Raw genomic sequence first — 14,799 nt, 5'->3', positions numbered from 1 at the left:
GATAACCCCTATGGCAGTAGTTTAGAAAGGATGACATTGGGTTTACATCCACTTTAAGCCTAGCTCCACCACCACAGAGTTTGTGTAATCGGAATTGGATGCTCTAGTTAAGAATGTTGGTTATACCTATAAATAATAGAAAAAACTGGCATAGCACACTCAGATGCATTCATGTTTTAAAACGTATCTAAAGCCAAAAAAAAGGTGGTGGTATATTGCAAGCTATGACTCCTAGTGTAATGGCTATGTTAGCGTTCATTGGTAAACACTATATTTTACCTTTTGCAAAGAAACCATGCACATGCCAAAATATGGGTGTAACATGCAAAATGGTCCAAAAGATGGACTTTCCTCTCTAAGGCTGAAACATTTTTAGTAAGTGCAGAAATTGCCCTTGTTACTTTCTGTGAGCTTCCTTCTGTAAACTGATAATCTTTCTACCATCATGTAATTGAGATCAGGAGAGGAAGACATAAGAAGTCCAGCCTGGGTGACAATCACGGCTCCCATAGATACAGTGCAGTGAGTGAACATAGCCACCCTAGATCAGAAAGTGTTATTTGTAGGATTACCAAGTGAAAATAAAGATTTTTTTGTTTTTTTGTTTTTGAGTTGGGATATGCTGTAAAGCAGAACTCCAGTGTGCGGCAAACTATATTGCTGTACTACCCCCTGCTTTATGTGCAACATTCTTTCCTTTATTTTAACATTTATCTGAGGTTTTCTACAGGGTAGGGTTATAAATTCTGATGGTGTTTGTATACTTATCTTTTTGCCTTCCTGTATTAGTGATAACTGAGCCTAGATATTTTGTACAGGTTTCACTGGAACAGGAAGCGAGGCAAAATCTTCTGAGTTGCGGAATAAAAACCTGGCCAAAAAATGTAAATTGGCTTTGGGAGTTGGGTTTAATTTCATTTGAAATGCTTGAATAGCACTGGCTTAAAACATCTATGGTGGAACTAAAAATGTGCACTCCCAAATTGGAAACTTGGATTTCAAAGGTAGCATATTTTTTTTTAATTTTTGGGTTTAGGTTAGTAAATGCATCAAGAAAGAGCAGAAGTATCTCATCTGCAAATAATTATATTTGCAGATGAGATACTTCTGCTCATCTGCAAATAATCATATTTGCCTAAAGAAGAACTCCAGGACATGCCTTTTTCTAACAGGAACCTGCTTCCACTTATGCACTTCTTGCCTGGGTGAGATTTAGGGCAGTTTTCTCCCCTTTGCTGGCATCCTCCCGTGACATGTCACATGTCCCAAGAGGCTGTGAGAACCGACTTGCATGGTTGGGAGTGTCACAACTGACTCCCACAGCCAAGATAGCGGTGTCAGGGATCTAAAGTGGTCCAGGTGAAAACTGTGCTAGACTCCTTGGCTTGTAAATGTCTGTTTCTTAAGTCAGCAGCTACAGTATTTCACTGCTGACTTTTTTTTTTTTTTTTAAACCACTGCATTTCCTCCAAGGGAGGTGTATGCCACCTTCTGAATCTTCTTTTTTTTTTTTTTTTTTTTTTTTTACAATTTACTGGTTTACCGATCACTGATAGTATAGCTTTTGCTCTGAGAGAAGAGATGCAATTCTCCTACAAAGCAGCACCCCCTCTCCCGTGCCCATTCACAGAAAGCTTTAGATTTTGGCCCAGACAGTACAGCAGCATTACTGCTGTAGAGCACACCTGTAGCTGGGGTGTTGGCACATCGGAAGTATAGCGGCATTCAATGAAACCGTAAAGACTCTTTCACATGGGCTTTCTGATCAGGTTTGCTTGTCTGCTTTTCAGGTAGATCAGACTGGCTTGTGTCCATTTACACCACCGTTATCCAAGTCCGTCCAGAACTGGAAAAAAAAGATGGCGTCCTTTTTTCTTTCTTTTCTTTTTTTTTTTTGACCCAAACTGAATGGGCACATATGTCAGTGTTTCCATTCAGCTCCAATTTAGCAGGGGATCTGCCCATGAATTTCTTGCTGATCAGAGCAGACTCTGCTCCATGTGAAAGAAGCCTTAATTGTAAAATAAAAAGGAGACCACTAGCAGGTGGCATAATTTCACCTATTTGCACTTATCTCCTTGTGTACACCTAATTTTATTTTATTTTTCTTAACTGTAGTTTGTGAAGCATCAGAAGTAATGCTTTGTGTCTAAAGCTGGCCATATATGGATGGAAATTTGGCCAGTTCAGCAGGGACCAGCTGAATTTTGAGCCATGTGTAGGTTAGCTGGTTGTACACAAGTTGATCTATCAATTGATTTGTATAGAACCAGACTGTCGTGTTTTTTTTCTATATATTTTCTTATTTCTGGGTTGTGCCGGCAACAGTGATCATTGTGTTCTGCCTGCAAGAAAGGAAGCTTAACAGGAATAAGACCCCCATTCAAATCAAATGTGTGGATCTGGGAATCTGTTCATTTTTTTTTCGTACAACCCACTGTTTGAACAAAAAAAAGAGAAAAAGAATAAAAAATGGCCTACCTTACCAGACTGCCAGTTCTAAATGTTCATCCGTCTAGTCCAAACAGGCCATTGTACAATGGGGGCTGCTGACCTAATTTGACAAGATGTGTCACTGGATCCTTACCAGTCTGTACATGTTCTACAGGGAAGGGTCCCTTTATGCTGAGATAAACATATGTGAATGGTGGGGGTCTTCTACTTAGTGAATTTTTCACTAGCCCTGAGCTATATTTGTTTTCTTTTGACCTGAAAATACACTGAATTATTTACATTCCAGTAAGGGTCAACATAGCCCAGGCTGACCACCATTCATCAAGGGAATTCCAAATGGTTGCTAATTCACACTGAGTTTTATCGTTTATGAAACTTTGAAGATAGTGTTTTCAGAGAATAAAAGCTAAAATTACATTGTATATGCCCTGTATGTAAAATAAGCTGTAAAAATATTTAATACAGTACATAGTTTAGATTAGGGCTGTTACTGATTAAAATTTTTGTGTTCGATTAATCGATTTTTTTTTTTTTTCTTAATCAATTAATCGACTAATTTTGATTAATTATAACGAACATACAGATCCAACTACTTTTAGCTGATCTCCTTGCATTGCAACTCTGCATTAGTCAGTGGTAAATGTGGTGTACACTATATACAATCATCCGACACTAGTTTCCACAATCCATGACTTAACTTACAGTTCACACAAATACGTTTTAAATTAAAACTGTAGCACTGACATAAGTATTTTTTTTTTTTAATTAAACTTTAAGAAGAAATTTGCCTACACTTAGCACACTGAATGATCCCAGTTAGCCACATCCATATTTACCATCACTGTCCAGGCTGTCTGGTGATGTCACGGACATCGATGTCACCGGACTACCCCCCCTTCCCTTCATTAACAGACCTAGGCACTTGGGGAGGGGGGGGGGGGGGGGCGGGGGGTCCGGTGATGCCGATGACTGTGACGTCACTGGATCACCGACTTAACTCCCTGAAGACCCGGAAACCGGTGGAGAGGCGAGTACCGATCAAAAGAATTTTGGTCGATCAAAAAAAATTAACGATTAATCGAGAATTAATCGTTAATTTCCGCAGCCCTAGTTTAGATATGTAAATTTTCTGAATCCTATTGTATGTAGTAAGTTAAATTGCTGGGTATGTAAACAAGACTGCTCCAGTTGATTTGTCCTACATTTATCCATACTCAAGGCATTTTGCTAATACCATGTTTCTAGGGATCAGACTAAAATTGCCTTGATTCAGTTGAAAGTTTTCTTCTGATTAGTACATGCTGGGTAAACTGTCAGTAGGTGGTGAGCATGACACTGACTTAGTTCTGCTTACTTAGCAAAGAACTGGAAGTTGTTCAAAAATTATCCAAGCTGTCCGATTGACAGTTGACAGCTGTGGAGACAGTTTCTTTGGGAACTTTTGGGGTGAACAGCTTCTCTCTCTGCATGAATGCCCATAGAGCTCATTCACACTGCCTCAATTTCCATGCATTTTGCTGTTCTAGAACACAGGTAAAATGCAGCTTCAATAATTTGTAGACTTATTTTACTGGTACTGTAGTTGGTGATATCATCATAGATTTGTTGTCAATATTTTAATCACACTAGAAGTAATTGGATTAAGCTGTGAATATCTCATGTACACATGATGTGAAAATAACATGCTTGTGTTTTTTTCGTTTCTTTTCTTTTTAGGTTATTATGGTGATGGCCTTAATGCCATTATTGTGTTTGCTGTATGTTTTATGCCTGAGAGCAATCAGCCTAACTACCGATACCTGATGGACAATCTTTTTAAGTAAGCATCCAGTGTATATCTAACTTTAATAAGAGGAGGCCTTGCACCCAAATACAGAGTCTTATTTTATACTGACCCATCCTGCTATGTATATTCACTGCATTATAGCTGGAGAAAAGTTAGGACAAATACTTTTAAATAGTTACATGATTTTATAAGGTTGAAAAAAAGACCTCCAGTTCAACGTGTGTGTGTGTGTGTGTGTGTGTGTGATTTTTTATTCTCCAACGATTCCCATAGCTATGCATATTTTGTTTCCCGAAGAAGACATCTAAAAGTCTTTTGACCTTGCCGACATGCTCAGCTAGGAGCATCTCCCCTTCTAAGGGAGGGGGTCCCATATGTTACTGCTGTAGCAATAAATAATCCTTTTCTGCAATATAAGTTTAAACCTCCTTTCTTCTAACTTCAAATCATGGCCATATGTCCTCAACCAGGAGCTTGGAGTAAATGTTTTTTTTCTCTTCCGTTCATTGAAGGACACAATAGATAGATCTTCAGGATGAAGGTTGCACTGATATTGAGTCTAAAACTAAATATATATATATATATATATATATATATATATATATATATATATATATATATATATATATATATATATATATATATATATTTTTTATATATATTATAATTTTTTTTTATTGCAGAATTTAAATAAAAATGTTCTGTTTTTTTTTCCTTGCCTCTTACGAACTTAAAGTATTGAGAAAACTGTGTGGTCAGGTTTTCCACTAATTCTGACTTTTTGTTGAAACCTTTTCAGGTATGTTATTGGCACTTTGGAAATGCTAGTTGCAGAGAACTACATGATAGTTTACTTAAATGGAGCCACAACACGAAGAAAAATGCCAAGTCTTGGATGGCTTAGAAAATGCTATCAGCAGATTGATAGAAGGTAAGCCACTTATATGATGTACTGCTTTATGAAATCTTAGAAATATTTTTCATTTGTACAAATTACCTCAGTCAAAAATGTGTGCAAATGGCAAAGTACAAAGTTTATACCAAAATGAGTTCACATGCATGGCATGCCTTAACTGTTAATTCAATTGACTCAAATGGCAAAACAGGTCAGCACACCAAAAATATGGCATGCAGCAAAACACATTGAGTGAACAAGCCTTTTTTTTTTTTTTTTTTTTTTTTTTATGTCCTCACATTCTGCTGATCTTGCACTACAGCACAATGGGGTTTATTTACTAAAGGCAAATCCACTTTGCACTACAAGTGCACTTGGAAGTGCAGTCACTGTAGATCTGAGGGGGACATGCAAGGAAAGTAAACAGCGTTTTTGTTTGTAAATGATTGGATGATAAAATCAGCAGAGCTTCTCCCTCATGTCAGTTCTTCCCCTTTAGATCTACAGTGACTGCACTTCCAAGTGTACTTGTAGTGCAATGTGGATTTGCCTTTAGTAAATCGACCCCTGTGTGTAGTGAAGTCTTCCACTTTGTTTCAAGAGCAGGAGACATATGGGAGAGTCCCAGTGATGTGCACCAACTGTATACGCCTACCTGTGCAGCTCTAGTGGATTATTTTGACCTTCTATCTCTGACCTGTTCTGCATCAGTGGTTATTTCTAGATCTGTAGTTAACCACTTCCATACCGGGCCCTATTCTGGCACTCCTCTCCTACATGTAAAAATCATTTTTTTTGTTTTTTTGCTAGAAAATTACTCAAACATATTACTGTACTTTTTTTTTGCAGAGACTCTAGAGAATACAATGGCAATTGTTGCAACTTTTATTCCTATTACAAGGAATGTAAACATCCCTTGTAATAGGAATAGTGCGCGACAGGTCCTCTCCAGGCTGGAAAGACCAAGGTCAAAGAGAAAAACGAACTGTCTCAGCCTTTGCAGCCGAGTCCCCGGCATTGTTTATATCCGCCCCTGGACGTGATGTCGCGCCCGGGCCTCCGAGGGTCATAGAGATGACTGGTCACCAGAAAAAAAAATTGCGATAACGATTCTTAACGTTTAATCGTGCAGCTCTACATTGACATTTATACAGCGATCAGTGCTATAAAAATGCACTGATTACTGTGTAAATGTCACTGGCAGGGAAGGGGTTAACACTAGGGGCGATCAAGGGGTTAACTGTGTTTCTAACTGTGGGTGGATGGAACTGACTGGAGGAGGAGACGGATCGCTGTTCCTAATTACAGTAAAACCTTGGTTTGAGAGCGTTTTGCAAGACCAGCTAAATTTTTAAATAAATTTTGACTTGATATACAAGTAGCGTCATGTCACAACCAAGTATAAAAGAGAAGAGAGTCGCCTCTAAGTGTAGCAATATGGTTACATTTAATGAAGGCACAACATTTAGCAGCATTTTGCTACACTTAGGGGCGCCTCTCTTCTTTTATACTCTCTAGCTCCTGCTGGATTTTGCTTCTAATCCCCTTGGAGGCTTCCATTTGTGGATGGACATTTTATGGTTACACAACCTGGTCACATTGCTATAATTTTATATGGACTATAAACTGAAGGACTTGGGAATAAATGGTTGTGGAACAAATCATTTGAGTTTGCATTATTTCTTATGGGGAAATTTGCTTTAATATACAAGTGCTTTGGATTACAAGCATGTTTCAGGAACGAATTATGCTCGCAATCCAAGGTTTTCCTTTACTAGGTACAGCAGATCTGTCTCTCCCCCACCCCCCACCCCCGTCAGAATGGGGATTTGTGTGTTTACATACACAGATCCCCGTTCTGCTCTCGTGCCAGCGGTCGTGGGTGGCTGGCAGGCATTGAGCGCACGCCTGCTATGTCTCTCTTTAAAGGAGTCGACATACAGGTGCGGCGATTCATGGGAACGAGCCGACCTCCCACCGTATGATGAGAGCGGCTGGTCGGCAAGTGGTTAAAAAACCAATTGAAAAAATATGTTAGAGGTCCAAATGTAGACACTAATGGTCTGATATAATAAAGTGCAGTATAGTGATCAGCGCCTTTTCCTATTTAGAATAGTGAATAAGGTGACTGATGCCTTTTTCTTTCCGTTGCTGTGACACCTCAGTGCTCAAGCCTCTCACCTTACTGCTGTAAGGTAGCCGCATTGGATGAATGGCTCTCTGAGGATCTTTGAGTTTCCACCCGCCTCTCGGGGTCCTGCTAGGGTTGGCCCGGCTTGTAGCCCCCCGATAACATGATGTAGTCAGACTAGGCGACAGGCATACCAGAAGTGACACGGGAGTACAAGCTTGCTGCTTGTGGAGTATGTTTGCTAGAGTCACTGTTAAAAGTGAGTAAAATACCAGCTGTTTTTAAAAATAAAATCTGGAAAAAACGTTATCGCACTATTGGAGATTTCTTCCTTCTACACCATCATCACGGAGGTTATCAGGCACCAGTCACCTTATTCACTATTATAAACATGGAGTGGAACTGATCACTATACCGCTCTTTATTATATCAGACCATTAGTGTCTACATTTTGACTTATAACATATTTTCCCCAGTTGTCTTCCAGGACAGCCCTTGAGAGATGGAGTCCCTTCCATCGACCCAGGAAACACATTGCTAAAACAGTTCAAAAGGCGGTCCCTCAGGTCCCTGGCCAGTCATTTGTGTTTCCTCCTTCGGAGGAACATGTTGCCAGGAACCAGGTCAGAAGGACTCTATCTCTCAGGGGCTGCCTGAGGGGAGCGGAGCCGCACAGGGGGACCGGGTCCTATCCAGCGGTCTCCAGATTAGTCCTACCTCATTTTTCTGGGCTCGAGTACCGTCCGGCTGGCAGGAGCAAACCCGTTACCCCCCTCTTTCCAGTGCCGAGGTGGCCAGTGGCAGGTTGATGCATGTTTCCCCCCCCCCCCCCCCCCCCCCCCCAGGAGCGGTGTAGATGGTTTCTTCCATCTCGGCTCCGTGCTGTAAGGGCGGTGGGGGTCAGACACCGAGCGTCATTTCCGGCGGAACCGCGTCATCGCTGTGTGCCGAGACTTCCGGTTCCGGGTCTCTGGAGGCACAAAGAGGAAGGGAAAAGCCCACACTGGGACTACAAATCCCGACCACCGTCCAGCCATACCGGACTAGCGGCGGGATCCGGAGCTCGAGAGGGGGACCATGGAGGCTAATCCCCAGGACACTCCGATGGATGCAGGCACCAGCCAAACACAGGTAGGCTGCTGGGCAAGCCCTTATTTCTGGGCTTTTGTTGTAAGGCTGGGATTGGTAGTACCCCATGGTGGTGGTTATCTCACAGTCCCGGGTTTATGCAGCAGTGGTGGCAGCACGGGTGTTTTCTAGTGAAAGTTAGAGGATTTTGATGCTAAAGATCGTTTATTCTTTATTTCAGGCTAAGGAAGCCCCAAGGGAAGACAAGTCAGGCCGCAAAAAGTGACCTAATTGTGGAAATAAGTTGTCCTCAGGCTCTAACAAAGCCTTATGCAAGCAGTGTATTGCAGGCTTACTTAAAACAGAGGCAGACTCTCCCTTGGCGAAATTCCTTGGCTCCTTTAAGGATGAGATGGCATCAACCTTTAAATCTCTCCGCGAGTTAATCGCAGATGTAAGCACGTCTGCTTCCACCAGTAAAGCAGCTGCGATTCCCTCCTCACCATGCCTTACAACACCCAGTTCTGGGGAGCCCTGTGCAGTCAAGGAGCATAGCCCCGTGTTGGTTAGCCCTGAATCCTCTGACGCAGACTCAGATCAGGAGTAGGATCAGGTTGTAGCTAACAAAGCAGCAAAATACAAGCTATCTCTTGAGGAAGTAGATGAGCTGTTGAGTGCTATTTATGATACGCTGGAAATTGACGAGGAAGAAACTCAATTGACCAGACATGATAAAATGTATGAGGCTCTGGGGAAAAAGAAAGCTAAGGTATTCCCTATACATAAAGTGCTTTCTGACCTTGTCCGCAAGGAGTGGGCCGAGCCAGATAAAGTCTTCTTTCCAAATTCCCTTAAAAGGGGATTCCCCTTTGAAGAGAGCCCAGAGGCGGTCTGGAATAAAAATCCTAAACTAGACGCCCCTCTGTCCAAAGTCTCAAAACAGTCTGACCTTGCTTTTGAGGATATGGGTCATTTAAAGGACCCAATGGACAGGAAAACAGACCTAGTCTTAAAGAGGGCCTGGGATGCTTCTATGGCAGGCTTAAAATCAGCTCTTGCCACTTCTTGTGTTGCCAGGAATGTGGAGTTCTGGTTATCCCAACTAGAAGAACACCTAAAGGCAGGCACGCCTAGGGGGGAGCTCTTAAAAACCTTCCCTATGCTTTTTAAGGCGACAAGTTTCATCTCTGACGCTTCCACTGATGCCATAAAATTTACGGCTAAAACTGCATCGCTTTCTGTCGCAGCCAGGAGGTCAGTATGGATGAAAACTTGGGGGGAGACATGGCGTCTAAAACACACCTGTGCAGTGTCCCCTTTACAGGAGACTTATTCTTCGGGCCTGAACTAGATACCGCCTTGGAAAGAACGGCGGATAAAAGAAAACCTTTCCCATTAAAAGAAAAATTTTCAAAGAAAATTTTTTCGTCCCTCAAAGGAACCCTCTAAGTCAGAGAAGGAGTTCAAACCCAAAAAGCACTTGACAGGACAAAAAGGGAAAGGGGGCATACTTTTTAATCGCCCCAATTCAAACCCTAAACCCCAGTGACATCAGGATTCCGGTGGGAGGAAGGTTAGTGCATTTTCTCCCACAAACTAATCATGAACCTCTGAAACCGCTCCATCCGATACAAAAAATTCCGGATGGAGTCCATTTACTTGATAAGGAATCTTCTCCAAAAAGAGTGTTCATGGCTACCCTGGATTTACGGGACGCCTATCTGCATATCCCAATAAGGAAGGAATGCCAGAAATTTCTTCGGATGGCGATCCAGATAGACACCAAAAATTTATCATTTCCAGTGCAGAGCACTTCCCTTCGGACTGTCGTCCTCCCCGAGAATCTTTACCAAGGTTCTCGGGGAGGCCTTAGTTCCATTAAGACTACAGTCAGTCTCAATAATTCCATATCTAGACGACTTACTCCTCACGACCCATTCGGGGAAACAACTTCGTCGGGACCTAGAGTTGACACAGCTCAGCCTGAGTCGGTTGGGGTGGATAATCAGTCTGGAAAAGTCCAAGACTACCCCAACACAGAAAATTTTGTACTTAGGGTACAAGATCCTGTCAGTAGAGCAGAGAATAGTCCTGTCGGAAGAAAAGATATTGAATCTGCGGCAGAGAATGTTTTTCTTCAAAGCAGCACCAAATGTACAGTGAGGGAGGTGATGTCGGTCTTAGGACTTATGACAGCAGCCATTCCAGCTGTACAATGGGCCAGGTTCCACAAAGAGACCTTCAGAGGTTTCTGTTGGAACAATTAAAAGACAGGGATCTGGAAGAAGAGATTTCAATACCCACCAGAATAAAGTGTTCCCTCTGGTGGTGGAAGGAGACAGAGAATTTAAACAAAGGGGTTCTCTGGATTTCTCCTGTCACATCCATACTAACTACGGACGCAAGCAGCTGGGGCTGGGGGGCCCACATCAACTCAGACTGGGCACAGGGCAGGTGGATGTCAGAGTAGAAGATTCTCTCGTCCAATTGGAAGGAGCTAACAGCTGTCCTCAGGGCACTGCTATTCTTTCAGAATACAATGCAAGGTCATCATCTACAGGTCCGCTCAGACAATATGACAGCTGTAGCTTATATAAACAAGCAAGGAGGCACCAGAAGTCCTCGACTAATGTTGGTGGCCAGTCGCATATTTCAATGGGCAGAATCCAATCTAGCATCCATCTCTGCAATACACCTGAAAGGGGAGCTGAACAACACTGCAGATTTCTTGAGTTGACAACAAGTGTTGAATCAAGAATGGTCTCTACACCCGGAAGTGTTCAACTACATAGCAGCTTACTGGGGAAAACCAGTAGTGGACCTGTTTGCAAACAAGGAGAATTCAAAAGTTCCAAATTTTTGCTCGCTATACCCAGGAGATCAACCCTGGGCAGTAGACGCCTTACAGACCCCATGGACCTTCAGCTTAGCGTATGCGTTTCCTCTGCTTCACCTCATTCCGAGGGTTTTAGTGAAGTTTCTAGTGGAGGAAACGTGTTTAATCTTAGTGGCACCGTTTTGGCCCAAGAGACCATGGTTCACAATGTTGCTATGGTTGACAGACCAGCCTCCTCTGAGGCTTCCCTGCAGACCAGACCTTCTGTCTCAGGGACCTCTTTCATCCACAAGTATCCATGCTGAACTTCTCAGCGTGGTTACTGAGGAGGATATATTGAGGAGCAAGGGCCTGACTGATGGAGTGATTCAGATTCTGCTACAGAGTAGAAAACCTGTCACTCAGGCCATTTACAGGAAGGTCTGGAGGAAATTTAACAGCTGGTTGAACAGCCAAGGTGAGGTAAACATGGATACAGCAAATATCTTACAGTTTCTCCAGGAGGGGGTAGACAAAGGGCTAACTTCTAGTACTATTAAGGTCCAGATAGCGGCCTTAAGTGTATACTTAGAGAAAAGGTTGCAACAAGATCCTTTCATTGCTAGGTTCTGTAAAGCGATCTCCAGATGCAAACCAATTAGGGTTAACATAGCCCCATCCTGGGATCTATCAGTCGTTCTAAAGGCATTTTTGGGGTCACCTTTCGAACCTATCTCGGAGGCCTCTCTAAGACTGGTCACTTTCAAGACAGTACTACTTGTGGCAATCACTTCAGCACGCAGAGTTAGTGAAATCCAAGCTCTCTCTGTCAGAGAGCCTTTCCTCCATATTCTAGAAGACAGAGTCATCCTAAAAACAGACCCTGGGTTCTTACCAAAGGTAGCATGTAATTTCCATAGGTCACAAGATATTGTCCTTCCTTCTTTCTGTCAGAAGGCCTCAAACGAGAAAGAAAAGCGTTTTCATTTATTAGATGTGAAGAGGTGTATCCTAGAGTATCTTAGGATAACCAATCCATTTAGAATCTCGGATTCACTTTTTGTTCTTTTTTCCGGACAACGCAAGGGGCAAAAAGCTTCTAAAGTCACCATAGCCAGGTGGATTAGGCTAGCTATAGCAGAGGGTTATAAGACAGTAAACAAAAATCCTCCTGGGGGTATTAAAGTCCACTCCACCAGGGCATTATCAGCATCCTGGGCAGAAAGAGCTGGTGCCACCCCAGAGCAAATATGTAAAGCAGCCACGTGGTCAAGCTTTTCCACCTTTACAAGGCATTATCGACTAGTCTTAATGTCCAGTTAGGATCAGGCTTTTGGGAGAAAAGTTCTCCAAGCCGTGGTCCCCCCCTAATCTGGTGAGTACGTGGGGATCCTCCCAAGGGCTGTCCTGGAAGACAACTGGGGAAAACTGGAGTTAGACTTACTGGTAACTCCTTTTCCAGTGGTCTTCCAGGACAGCACGATCCCACCCTTTTTTGATTGTGTTAATGTACTAACATTATTACCTGTTATGGTTATGCTTTTGCAGTTCCATCCTTCGGTTCTTGGTAAATGACTGGCCAGAGACCTGAGGGACCGCCTTTTGAACTGTTTTGGCAATGTGTTTCCTGGGTCAATGGGAGGGACTCCATCTCTCAAGGGCTGTCCTGGAAGACCACTGGAAAAGGAGTTACCAGTAAGTCTAACTCCAGTTTTTTCAATTGGTTTTGTTTTGTTCTTTTTTTTTTAACCAGTTCCATACCAGGCCATTGAAAAATGACGTTGGCGGGAACACTCCGTCCCTCCGGGTGGACGTCCTGTGACTTCCGCCTGGTCTCGCCAATCCTGTGCGCCCCAGGGGGCGTGATGAGGCATGTCCCACGGGACACAGCCCATCCCCGATTGGGGTAAAGAGCCAATCAAAATGGCTCTTTACCATGTGACTGGCTGTGTCCAATCACATCCGGTCACATGAGCTGTGCTTGATCTGGGAGATCGGGGATGAGCCGCGTTCCTCGAACACGGCCTCGCTCCGATCAGGGTAAAGAGCCAATGAAATTGGCTATTTAATACATGATTGGCTGTATCCAATCACAGCCAGTCACAAATGATGACAAATGGCTGTAGTGCAGTTTCCACGTTCTATTCTTCGTGTGTGAGGAGACCTGGTGAAAACGTACAGTACAGTGCCTGTTTGCCCCCCCCCCCCCCCCCATAAAGAGTACCTGTCGCCAGCCCATGCCTCAGAATGTACGTTGGGGTGTTTTGCTTTCCAAAATTGGGTCATTTTGTGGGTAATTCCACTGTCCTGGTGCTCCAGGCCCTTCAAGGGTGTGATGGGTCATCAGGAAATGAGACTAAATTAGTGTAATTTACGCTCCTAGAAAGCCTGATGGTGTTCCCTACATGTTGGGCCTCTGTGGCCAGGCGTTGTAAAAGTCTCCCATATGTGTATCTCCATGCTCGGGATGAGTAGCAGAATATATTTTGAGGTATCATTTTTGCTCTACATATGCAATGTGCTAGAAATATTGTATGAATTGACACGTTATGTAAAAAAAAAAAAATTTTTTTTTTTTTTTACTTATCGCAAAAAATAACCCAGTGGTGATAAAATATCACCAAACGAAAAGCTCTTTTTTTGTGGAAAAAAAATCATAAAAATTTTGGTTGGGTACAGTGTTGCATGACTGAGTAATTGGCATTCAAAGTGTGAGATCGCTAAAAATTGGTCTGGGCAGGAAGGTGGTGTAAGTGCCCAGTATTGAAGTGGTTAATCGCTTGCCGACCAGCCGCCGTCATTATACAGCGGCAGGTCGGCACGTTCCCGCGTGCCGTCGTAGCTATACGTTGGCTCCTTTAAACGCACAAATCCCTGTTCTGTTCAGTGAGAAGAGACAGATCGTGAGTTCCTAATAGCTAGGAACCACGATCTGTCATCCCCTCTTGTCAGTCCCCTCCCCCTTCAGTTAGAACACACAGTCAGGGAACACAGTTAACCCCTTGTGCCCCCCTAGTGTTAACCCCTTCCCTGCCAGCGACATTTATACAGTAATCAGTGCATTTTTATAGCACTGATCGCTGTATAATTGTCAATCGTCCCAAAAATGTGTCAAGTGTCCGATGTGTCCGCCATAATGTCGCAGTCATGATAAAAATCACAGATCGCCACCATTACTAGTAAAAAAAAAAATATTAAAATGCCATAGATCTATCCCCTATTTTTGTAGCCGCTATAACTTTTGCACAAACCAATCAATATTTGCTTTATTGCGTTTTTTTTTTTTTTTATTGCCAAAATTATGTAGAAGAATACATGGCCTAAACTGAGAAAAAAAAATTGCTATTTTTCTTTAAAAAAACTAATTTATTATAGCAAAAAGTACAAAATTTTTTTTTTTTTTTTTTTTTTGTTGTTTTGTTTTTAATTGTCGCTTTTTTTTTTTTTTTTTTTTTTTTTTTTGTTTATAGCGCAAAAAATAAACGTAGAGATGAGCAAATACCACCAAAAGAAAGCTCTATTTGTGGGGGGGAAAAAAGGACGTCAATTTTGTTTGGGTACAGCGTCGCACAACCGCGCAATTGTCAGTTAAAGCGACGCAGTGCTGTATTGCAAAAAAATGCTCTGGTCATTGAGCAGCCAAATCTTCC

General features: G+C 42.6%; 1 protein-coding gene across 4 annotated transcripts in view; it reads left to right on the top strand.

Moving 5' to 3' along the window:
• The window catches only part of BNIP2 (BCL2 interacting protein 2), a 108,120-nt gene that overhangs the window by 75,879 nt on the left and 17,442 nt on the right, over positions 1–14,799 (top strand). For all 4 annotated transcript variants that reach the window (XM_073618885.1, XM_073618886.1, XM_073618887.1 and 1 more), the window contains 2 exons: positions 4,171–4,273; positions 5,040–5,171. In XM_073618885.1, coding sequence (XP_073474986.1) covers positions 4,171–4,273; positions 5,040–5,171 — 235 coding nt within the window. The remainder of the gene's footprint in view (positions 1–4,170; positions 4,274–5,039; positions 5,172–14,799) is intronic.

Source organism: Aquarana catesbeiana, linkage group LG03 (assembly GCF_042186555.1).
Source record: "Aquarana catesbeiana isolate 2022-GZ linkage group LG03, ASM4218655v1, whole genome shotgun sequence".
In the NCBI taxonomy this organism is placed as follows: domain Eukaryota; kingdom Metazoa; phylum Chordata; class Amphibia; order Anura; family Ranidae; genus Aquarana; species Aquarana catesbeiana.
The sequence above is the reverse complement of the archived record's forward strand: the minus strand, read 5'-3'. Positions and strand labels throughout refer to the sequence as shown.